This window comes from Octopus bimaculoides, chromosome 11 (assembly GCF_001194135.2).
Source record: "Octopus bimaculoides isolate UCB-OBI-ISO-001 chromosome 11, ASM119413v2, whole genome shotgun sequence".
NCBI classification, from domain to species: domain Eukaryota; kingdom Metazoa; phylum Mollusca; class Cephalopoda; order Octopoda; family Octopodidae; genus Octopus; species Octopus bimaculoides.
Window position 1 is genome coordinate 3,013,308 of NC_068991.1, and position 11,799 is coordinate 3,025,106.

General features: G+C 39.2%; 1 protein-coding gene across 2 annotated transcripts in view; it reads left to right on the forward strand.

Moving 5' to 3' along the window:
• LOC106872110 (argininosuccinate lyase) overlaps positions 1–11,670 on the forward strand; it is a 20,724-nt gene extending 9,054 nt beyond the window's left edge. Inside the window, exons 2-3 of one of the 2 annotated variants that reach the window (XM_014918974.2) lie at positions 4,603–4,747; positions 9,105–11,670. In XM_014918974.2, coding sequence (XP_014774460.1) covers positions 9,317–10,966 — 1,650 coding nt within the window. In that variant the 5' untranslated portion in view covers positions 4,603–4,747; positions 9,105–9,316 and the 3' untranslated portion in view covers positions 10,967–11,670. The remainder of the gene's footprint in view (positions 1–4,602; positions 4,748–9,104) is intronic. The other variant, XM_014918975.2, reaches the window with a different exon arrangement.
• Positions 11,671–11,799: the final 129 nt, after the last annotated feature.

An 11,799-nucleotide genomic window follows, 5' to 3' on the forward strand; every position in this document is an offset into this window, starting at 1 on the left:
CCCCCGTCACTCTCCCTCACAGGCAAACACATACGTATAATACATACATAGATACATACATACATATATACATATACATACACGGACACTTATATATGAACATACACATACACATGCAAGCACACATACACACACTCTCTCCTTCTCAACCTCCCCCATCACCTTTACTTTGACAACAAAATACTCCTTTTCAAAATGTTAAAGCAGACGTGTTTGGTTAGAGGTTATCTCTCTCTCTTTTTCTCTCTCTCTCTCTCTCTCTCTCTCTCTCAGACTCTCCCTTCCTCTCATCCTTTCGCTCCCCTTCTCGCTCTCGTCTTCTTCACACTATATCTCTCTTTCTCTTCCACACAAATCTATCTCTTCTCTCTCTCTTTCGTTTTCCTTCCCTTCACTTCCATTCTGTCTTTTCTATTTTCTTTTCCCTCCAGCTCTCTCTCTCTCTCTTTCTCTTCCTCTCTATTTCTTATCTTTAACTCTCCTACCCTCTTTTTCTCTCCTCATCCCTCTCTCTCTCCACCCCTCTTCTTTCTCATCTCTCTCTCTTCCCGACCCCCTCTCTCTCTCTCCTCTCCCCTACCCTTCACACAATAACTCAACGACTTTCTCCAATACATTTCTCTCCCGTCTAACTATTTGACTTCATTCCAGTCCAATTTTAGTTTCCAATACTATATTGATCTCTTAACTACAGAACACCTTCTCCGAAATTCCTTCTGTTTGGGGAACAACTTGACATCATTATCATCATCATCACCATTATTATTATTATTATTATTATCATTTACGGTTTGATGGATGCGACAGTTGTTTCCTCTTCTTACACCTGATAAGAGTTAGGTGCAGTTTTGGAAAACATGCGCAGCTAAATTTTCAAGGTTAACAAATTCTTCGTAGGAATTCGGTAGCGTAGCTGGGGTGGTAGTGGTGGTGGTGGTGGTGGCGGCGGCGGTGGTGGTGGAGAAGTGCGGAGGGGCGTCATAACCCCCCCCTCGTCCCACCTCACCCAGGTGACAGATATATGGGGGGAGGGAGGGGTGTCACTTATGAATCTGCGGTTTAAGCCTGTATAATACATATGGCTTGTTGGGGCCCGGGGTCCCCGCAAACTCAAAGGGCTGCCCCGGACTGCACACACTCTAGCATTGCCAATGTAAGTATCTTTTATCCTTTACTTATTTCAGTCATTAGAACACTCGTCGTCATAACCGACGGAGTGCCAGTTCTGTCTACAAGGTGTTGGTTGGGACGGAGTGCAATGTTTCGTCGCAGTCCTTTTAACTAACATGACGATGTCAGGACATCAGAAGCGATTGTATATCATTTTGGTTGTAACCATTACAAAAGCGATGATTCTGGCACGTGTTTTCCCTTCTTTCTTTGCTTTTTAATGTCCATTCAGTGAAAAACCTCAATCATTCCGGTTCCTTTCCGTTTTGTTTTTCTCTTTTTCTGTGTGTGTTTTTTCTCTCCTTTTTCGACTTGTTTCCTCACACAATAGACATTCGGTGTTGATACGTCAATTATTAAAACACTGATCTCGGTGTTTTTGTTTGTTATGGAAAAATGAAGTCTGACTTATTGATTGATGTTTGGCACACACACACACACACATACATGTGTGTGTGTGTGTGCTTTCTGTTGTTTGTGAGCAAGTGTCATAGAATATTTTTATCTCTGAGGCGAAAGAGAGGTTCAGTAAGTAGACGGAAACTGCGTGGAAGCCCATCGTATATGTGTGTGTGTGTGTGTGTGTGTGTGTGTGTGTGCGTGCATGTGTGTCTTTATGTTTGCGCTGTTTGTCTCTTACCACCGCTCGACAACGGGTGCTGGTTTGTTTACATCCCTGTAACTTAGCGTTTCAGCAAGAGAGACCGATAGAAATACACTGGTGGGGAGGGGGTCTATTTGTTCGATTATACCCTTCAAGGCAGTGCACCAGCATGGCCGCAGTCCAATCGCTGAGACAAGAGAATAAAAGAAAGATTACAACAAAGCACATCCATCTTGTGTTGTTTTTGGAGACATCCGTATCGTCGAGAACATTCCATTTGGCCATTTTGCCAACAACAACACTCACGCATACATTTATCTTTCATCTTTTACTTGAATCAGGCATTGGACTGCGGCCATGCTGGGGCACCACCTTGAAGAACTTTTGTCGCACGGATCGAGCCAAACGCTTATTTTTTTAAAGCCTGGTACCTATCCTATCGGTCTCTTTGGCCGAACCGCTTGGTTATGAGGAGGTAAACACATCAACACTGTCAAGCAGTGGTAGGAGATGAACACATCCACAAAGGCACACGCACACACACACTCAGCCGACCTGAGGTTAAACAACAAGAATGGTTTCCTCTCTAGTCGAACTTGTATTCTGTCGTTTCAGTTATTGAGGGGTACCTCCTTAAAGGTTTTAGTCGATTAAATATATTGCTAGGCTTTGCGGTTAGGGTGTTGTGCTTACGGCTGCGAGATCGTAGGACGGTATTTTGTGTTCTTGAAGAAAACGCTTCATTTCACATTGCCCCAGTCCACTCAGCTGTAAATCTGTCACCCTGCGACGGACTGGCGTCTTGTTCAATGAAAACAATTGTGATTTCGGTTACTTACACGCCATAGAAACTGGATAACTGGCCCCGGGGCCCAAGACGGTGATATTTGCCAAGGAGAATCTGCTTCAATAAATCACATAAACCAGAAATGCGTCCTCTCCCATTCTGCTGGTTTTAAATTTCAACAAAATTTCAATTAATTGATCTTATTGGAATTATCTCCCTTCTTTGATGTTTCTTAGAGGGAGTCTTCGTCTGCTAAGTGTATAGATAATCGAATTTAATCGATTTTTTTCAACTGACTCCATTACATATGTGAGACGCTACTGTATTTAGTTTGCGGGTCGCTACCCTCGAGTATTTTTTTCTCAACTTTGTTATTTTGTGTAATATTTTTATCAGAGTCTCAGAACTATGGTAATTGGCAGCGAAGAGTTGTAAGGGAGAGAAGGAAGGAGAGAGAGAGAGAGTGAGTTTATTAATGTCGCCACCATGATTGGGGAGGAAAAGTGAAGAGAAGAGGGGGAGCAAAAAGGGGGTGGGCGTGTATGAAAGTGAGTTAGTGATCAAAGAATATCTATTATTGGTAGAATTATGGTATCGATGGCGGCGAGAGGCAGAGAGAGAGAGAGAAAGATAGGAGGTAAGAGAGAGTGGTACGAAAGTGTAGTTGAGGTGGGAGAAAAGGAAGGGGGAGGTTTCTGTTATTGACATGGCAAGTGTTAGTGAGGTGGTGGTGGTGGGGGGGTTAAACCAGAGAAAGATTGGAACTGATAGGCGGGGGGAGGGGGACCCACTGAGAGGGTGTCTGTTCACTGATGAAATTCGAGTCTTAGAATATAGCAGAGTTCCATTGATTAGTTTTCCATCAGCTCCACTCGTTCCTTCTTTCCAATACAGAATGGTTTTTGCCTGCTAGATAGGCACCAATATCTGTGGATATTGATCAAATAGACATAGTTTATTGATCTCTGTCGGATAAGCACAGCCTATAAAAGATATCAACTGAATAGACACAGATTGTATATATATATATATTGTTCCTCTTCAACCGTTAGTTAGTGGCTGGTGGATGGTGACTGGTTGCATGATGGACATGAATTATAAATCTCAGTTGGATGCACATGGTTTGTTTTATTCAGCTAGATAGACACAGTGGATAAATGTTGTTTGGCTGGATAGATATTGTGTATGTGATACGTAGATAGGCATGGAGGCCAGATGTAGATGGGCAAATAGGCACGGTGTGTAGTTATTGAAACTGGCCAAACAGACACGGTGTGTAGACATTGGCTAGACGAATCGGATATTGTATATATGATCTGTAGATAGGCAGGAAGGGTAAATATGGATGGGCAAATAGATATGGTGTGTAGATATTAACTGGCCAAACAGACACGGTTTGTAGATGCTGACTCGGCAAATAGAGTATGTGGATATTAACTGGGCAAATAGATACAGTGTATAGATATTTGCTAGTCAAATAGTTGCAGTTTGTTTATATTGGCTGGGCAAATAGACTCAGTGTACGGATGTTAACTGGGCAAATAAACACAATATATGGATATATGGATATTAAATGGGCAAATAGACTTGGGATATAGATATTGACTGGGCAAACAGACACGGTGTGTAGAAATTAACTAGACAAATAGATGCAGTGTGTAGATATTTGTGAGACAAATAGGTGCAGTGTGTTTATATTGGCTGAGCAAATAAACACAGTGTATGGAAATTAGCTGCGCAAATAGACACAGTATGTAGATGTTGAGTGGGCTAACAGACACGAGTGTCCATAATGGTTGGGCAAACATATATGATGGGTTGATAAATTCAGTTCATAAAAAGTGTACATGTTGCGTAACTAGAGAGAGATGTCATGTATATCTGTCACGTGGCTAGGCAAATACATGGCATAGAGATGTCGTCTGGCTACCGCCCCCACCACCACTACACAGCTACGCTAATGCTTCTAGCAGCCTTTGTGATACAATACTTCAATGTTGTTTAACAGCACGTGTTCAGGTCCAAAATTTTGTAATTGCAGGTTTGGTTGATGCAAAACTTTATGCCGAGAAAAACGACAATTTTCAATTACATCATTCAGAAAAACGGTGTTGAAGGGACAAATTTGCTGTAGAACTAATGTTATGTTTATGTTCTCGGAATCAGTTTCTTGGAGGTCACATACGGTATGAACTGAAAATGTTGCTGAGATTAAAAAAAAAAAAAAAGGAATCAAAATATGTGGTTTGTAACCTAGTGAAATAGAGATACGACAAATAAATGACTCGTTGTGATAAAACGTGTCTTGTTTTAAGACTAACTGAAACGAAAATTGATTCCACCGGTTACTGCTTCGACTGAGTTCTGTTGACATGAAAGACATGAAGGGAACGGCTTGATTTGAGAAGAGAGAAATCCTTGAGTTCCCGTTTATATAGTAAGTATCTAGTGAGAATTACCAAGCTCTGATTGGCCCAATAAGCTGGTGAAAATGGTGAACGGCTAAATCTTCACTTGACTGAATAGCAGTCGCTACATTAATCTCCCCTACTTCTTGATTGCTGGGAAAGAAGTATTCGATAAAAATAAAACGAAAGCAGTGGTAGTGAAAATCGAATGATACAAATATATTCAAAGGAGTAAATGCTACAGCCAGTGAATCGGAAAATGGATTGGCAGAAATGAACCTTGTGCGCGTGAGTAAGGTACAAGTGGAATCTACGTGTACTGAGAAGAACTCAAAGATTTCCCTCTTCCCAAATCAAGCCGTTTCCTCCAGGTCTTTCACCTCAACAAAACCCAGCTCAAGTTGTAGCCGACGGCATCAATTTCTGTTTAAATTAATCTTAAAATGAGACACGTTTCATCACAACGAGTCGTTTATTTTTCGTATCTCTATTCCACCAGGTTACAAACCACATATTTTGATTCCACCCATTTTCTTGTTTATTTATGTAGAAGTAGTATCATGTATAAGTTTTTGAAATATGCCCTTGGGGATCAGATGTGTGAACGGAAGATATTGCCGAGATAAAAGTAGTGAGAATCTGTGTTAGGAAATTTATTAAAAATCCGTTTTGGCGCCTAAACTCTTTACAGAGCGTAGAGAGCGACCTACTCAATCATAAATCTCTCTTCTTGCCAGGCAAAATGTCGAAGGCAGCTCAGCGACATGTTCCTCTATTCTTACCTCTCTAATGATTCCAGATATTTGTGCACACGGCCTAAGCCAGACAATCAAGGACTTTTGTCGCTACGAAGAGAACGCAGTGATTTCGTATATGTTAAACCGACATGTTGCTGTAAAGATAGCTTTCTGCAATCTCAGAACAGTGTCTCTCTGCCATTCTGTAATTATTAATATTGTTAACTGTAAATGCCCAACGACAACCTTCTTTATGTGCAACAATGAATATTTCAGTTAAATGTTCGCAGGTTTTACTTCAATTATTCATGCAATCAACGAAGTATATCTTCGTTCACCTCCTCGACAAAATCAGTCAACCATACATACTGAACCATGGTGACGGGCTCTTTACGTTCTGAGTTCAAATGCCACTGAGCTTGGTTTGGCCTTTCCTCTTTTAGGAGTCAATGAAATAAGTCCCACCTGAACAATGCTGGTCGTGTGCCAGACACAAAGAATTATTACATTAGGAGATAAATTAAACTAAATGTAATGAATGCATGCATCATAGCGTGGCGTTGAGTTTCTGAAGAGATACGCGTGGAGCTTGGATTCTGTTCATAAATGTAACCATTGGCCACACTTCAATCTCACGCATGTGTTCAGCCACAACCAAAAGTGTGGCGATAGTTGGGTTAATTGCACGTTAGCAAATACTTTATAAAATATCTGTTGGGAGAGGAATTTATAGAGTAGGAAGGATTCTTTAGTTGAGACTTTTATCACATTTAGTATTGAGGCTTCTCTGTAATTAACTTGATATTTCACTGTTCTGAGTTCTAATTCTGCCTGGCTTCTGTGTGTTTTCCGTCCGCCTAAGATAAGTAGAATGGTTGGTGATATTTCGAGGTCGATTTGATTGCTTGTATTAAATAAAACCTATTACTCTTCACTAAAAACAAAAAAGGGGTTGGATTTGGAAAGGGACAATGTATCTCTTCGAAAGAATTCATTTTATATCTAACGAAGTGTAAACTTCCGCATCAACTTATGAAACACACAAAGTCTAACTGAATCACTGAATCTCATCCCTCTCACTGATACAAGGGAGCCAGGCGTGATCTTCCCATCCTTTTTTGTTTTCCAGAATCTAAAATTACTTTATCCTATGTTGCATTGCCTTTCTCAAGACAGGGAATACTTTGAAGAACATTTAGTTATTATTTCTAGCATGTTGAGTGAGGCCCAATAGAAAAGCCGCAAAGGTTTTAGTTGTAGCCCAGTTGCAATTGTTGTTTACCCCGTGGTCAGACCGGACCAAACAAACTTATGGATAAAGACATTCCAACCGTGACATTTACATCTATTTCCCTATTGTTTCTCCCCCTCTTTTCGTTTATTTCAGACATAATATATCTAAGAGTATGTTATTAAACGTCCTTCTTCTTTTTTAAAACGGTTCCTTGCAATATGAGAGAGATTTAAGCCATTAATTCAACTAAGTCGGACGATCAGGTCAGAGACTCCCTTGTCGTTGTAGCAGAGTTCACTATGGTACAAGAAATCAGTCAGGTCTCTAATCTGGTATTACTCGGTGTTTTGGTATGTTACATCCTACGGCGGAGCAGTTTATAGATCGTTGTCATGGAAACCCCTGCAAAAGGGCGTGTCCAAAACCTATCCTTCTCTGAATAAATCTTTTAATAAAAATTTTAAAACAACGCGTGTGTGAAAACGTAGTTAAAGGGAGGAAACTCTTTGGTTTATCCCCCCCCCTCTTTCCATGCAAAGGGGATGGTTTCTTCCCCTCTTTTTATAAATTATTTTTTTTTTCAGTTATTGGACTGCTGCCATGTTGGGACACAGACTTGAAGGGTTTGCTCCAACTAATCGACCCCAGTTCTTATATTTATAAGCCTGGCACTAATTCTGTCAGTCTGTTTTGACGAACTGCTCGGTTACGGAGACGTAAACATCGATTGTCAAGTGCTGGGGCGAAGATACACACGCACATACAATATATACAGGCTTCGACATAGTTTTCTCCAATCGAATTCTCTCATAAGGCATTGATCGGCCGGGGGCTATAGTAGATGACACTTACCCTAGATGCCGTGCTGTGAGACTGAACCTGAAACCACGCGGTCACAAAGGAATCTTCGTCTTCATTTGATGTTTATAATTAATCGTTTAGTTTTCTCTGAAAGTTTTTCCCTGAAATGAAAATTAATTTTGGCATTTTGAAGTTTTAATATTACCATTTCCAAACTGCTTTTCTATTTTTAACCCTTTAGCATTTCAACTGGCCATATTCAACCCAAATATTCTATTTATTTTATGTTCAAACTAGCCAGATGTGACCTTTCACACCTACCCTACAATGTCATTTTGTAGTCTTTATACCATCTTAGAAATATTTATTTTGCAATAGAACACTTACTGCGGAGAGACTTTTTGAACAGCCTGTATTTTGATGGTGTAGCTTCACCTTTCTGTGTGCTTCCCTAACAATGTGATTGTTCACTTAAGCATCAGGAGATTTACAGCTTTTCTCCACTGTTTGTTTATGTCCCTTCATTGAGAGTCTTTCAGGCAATTTACTGCTGTTTTCATTTATTATTTAAAGACCCAGTTTGAAAGGTTTTTTTTATATTCGTCCTGAATGACCTGTTTTTCCAGTTACGGTTTTGTGCTTGATGCAGCCTGCACCAATTCACTCGTAGAGTGTTTAAAAGGTTTTGGCATTCATCTGTTTGTTCAGCAAAATTCAGAATTTCTGAATTATTGTTGTTGATTAAGGGAGAATTGTTTATTTGTTTTTCTTTTCTGATGATTTTGTCCCAAGCAAGGCGAGAGGCCACCTTAACATAAAGGGCTTCACTGAAATAAAAAAAAAAGGGGTGCATACAAATTCCAAAGATGTCAGAGCTTACATGGGGGAATATCATAGACAAGAGAAAAACAAGACAATTGAAACTATTTCTAGAGATTTGGTCGGTTTTTATGTTTTGAGTTCAAACTCCGATGAGGTCAAGCTTTGCCTTTCACCCTTTTGAGGTCGATAAAATAAGTACCAGTTGCGTACTTGGGTCAATCTAAGTGACTTACCCCCTTCACTGAAATTACTAGCCTCATGCCCAAATGCATAATTAATTGATGAAAAAACCTAATAAACAAGTCATACATATTCTCTTTCTCTCTCTCTCCATTGAGTTCATCAAATCAATTTTTTTTCATGCATGTGAAATATTTTTGTATGTTTGCAATATATGTCCATCATAATGTGTATTTGATAAATATATTATGTATGTATGTATGTACGTATGTATGTATGTGTGTGTGTGTGTGTATGTATGTATGTATATAAAGAATGTGTCTGTCAGGAATAACTAATTCACTTTTCTTCTCTTTTACAGGTTGCCTGACCAACTGGAAGAAATTTGACCATCTTCATCCTGTTATTGTAATAGTTTCATTTATTTCATTTTTGTTTTATTTTTCCATTTTATATTGTTTTTTTTTTAATGACCATTGTTTTGTCTTCCAACTCATTGTCTTGGAAACAAGCCATCACATCTCACTGATCCCCTCCGTATTGTGTTCGTTGTTCAATTCTACAAAAACCATCATGCAGAGCCTTTACCGTTCTTTCATGAAATCATTCATTATGATCATCTTCACTGTGACTCTGCTGCTGTTGATTTTCGTTCTGGGTCCAATGAGTGCTTTCTATAGCAAGACAAGAGTCTCAACACAGACGTCGCCCGTCAAGAAGACTCCAAAATCAAATCTCACCAACAGCACCCGCTTCAGACATAATTTTACCAAAAGCTTCCATGAAATATTGCATTTGACTCTGAAAGATGCCATCACTCAACCGTCTGTGGTAAATAGTTCCAAGTTCCATGGAACGCATCTCATAACTTCTCCAAAAGACAGTCTACAGAACTATGGCATTGCTCAAACTGTTGATTACAATCTCTTCAAAGAGGACATCGAATGCAGTAAGGCGTATGCCAAAAGCCTGACAAGGGTCGGTCTCCTCACGAGAAAAGAGTGTCATAACATTTTGGATGGTCTTGAAATGATTGGAATGGAGTGGGAAAATGGGACGTTCGACTTGAAGCCAGATGATAAAGATGTCCATGCTGCCAATGAACGGCGCCTGGCAGAGTTGATTGGTTCAGCAGCAAATAAGTTAAATGCTGGCTGGGATCGCAATGACCAGTTGGCGACAAGTCTTAGACTGTGGCAAAAAAATGCCATCAGTGTTCATAAGAATGATCTTATTGAGCTGTTGGGTGTGATCACTGAGCGTGCAGAGAAGGAGCTTGGTGTTCTTATGGCTGGCTACACAGTAATGCAGCAAGCTCGACCAATCAGATGGAGTCACTGGTTGCTTAGCTTTGGTTGGAAAATCAAAAGAGATATTGAAAGACTTATGGATCTACTTTCACGAGTTGACTTGCTGCCACTTGGAAGTGGGGCTCTAGCAGGAAACCCTTTTGGGGTTGACAGAATGTTTTTGGCCAAAGAGCTTGGGTTTGCTGACATCATAGAAAACAGCATTGATGCTGTCAACGACCAAGACATTATCTTTGAATACGTTGCCTGGGCGTCGATTATGGCAGCTCACTTCCACAATTTGGCTAATGACCTTATTTTATACAGTACGAAAGACTTCGGGTTTGTTGAACTTTCCCATCCATTACACAATGTCCAAAATAATGCCAGTAGCTTTTCAAATGAGAATGCTCGCAGCTTGGAAGAAATCCGTGGTAAAACCAATCACATCTTTGGGGAATACACTGACATGTTGAGTGTCTTGAAGGAATTCTCAAACCTACACAACAATGATTTTTTATCAAATGCCAAAGGAATGTTTGACATTTACAAGACAATTGTGAATGCTTTACCAATAACCAGAGCAATCCTTTCTTCTTTGAAAATAAACCCAGACAAAATGGAAGCTTCCCTCAGTGAAGATATGTTATTGCCAGACTTGGAATATTACATGGTACGAAAGGGCTTACCTGCTGACAAGGCGCACAGCCTGGTTGGAATGTGTGTTAGATTGTCACAGAAAAAGGGGGTCACTTTTTCGAAACTCTCTTTGGCTGAGTTGAGATCTGTCAGTCCTGTTTTTGACCTCGATGTAAAATCTGTATGGAATTATAACAACAGTGTAGAGCAATACACACTTCCAGGAGGGACGAGTCATGCCAGTGTACAGCTTCAAATAGATCAGTTGAAGAAATGGATGTCGTTCCAAAGATAATCGTTCTGCAGACCAATAACCAATCATTGGAATGCTCACACCTACCAACACCTTTCACTATTTGTTAGAAAAACTTTATAAGAATTTCTGACAAATTAATTTATTTATTGTGTTCACTCGTTATAGACTGGGTTTTCTTGTTCGTGTTTTTTTGAGAGTAACTTGTGTATGTGTGTGTGTGCGCGTGTGTTTATGTGTGCTTCTGTATATATGTATTTGAATGTCTGTGTGTGTCTCTATATATATATATATATATATATATATATACATACACGTATATACATACATATATGTATATTTATGTATGTAGCTATGTATACATAATTATGCATTTATGTGTGTGTGTATGCATATATATATATATATACACACTCACATATGCATATATTTATAATACCCACCCACCCACACTCACACACAATAGCTATATAACTAAACAAATAGTTTTCAGCAACCCTCACCCTGACTCTCACTGGAATTGAACCCACCTTTACGTGATTCCATTCTCTTCTAACATTTTACTGCTTCTATTATTTTGTTTTATAACCTCAGTAATTATTGTTGTTCTTGTTGTTGATGTTGTTCTCTGTTGACTTCTTTATGGTGTTGCTTCCAGTTTTTTTCTCCCCACCCACCTCCTTTGGCATATATATATATATATATATATATATATGCATGTGTTTGTGTGTGTGTGTGTATGTATATGTATGTATGTATATATATATATATATATATATATATATATGTATATGTATGTGTGTATATATATATATATATATATGTGTGTGTATATATATATATATATATATATATATATATATATATATATATAT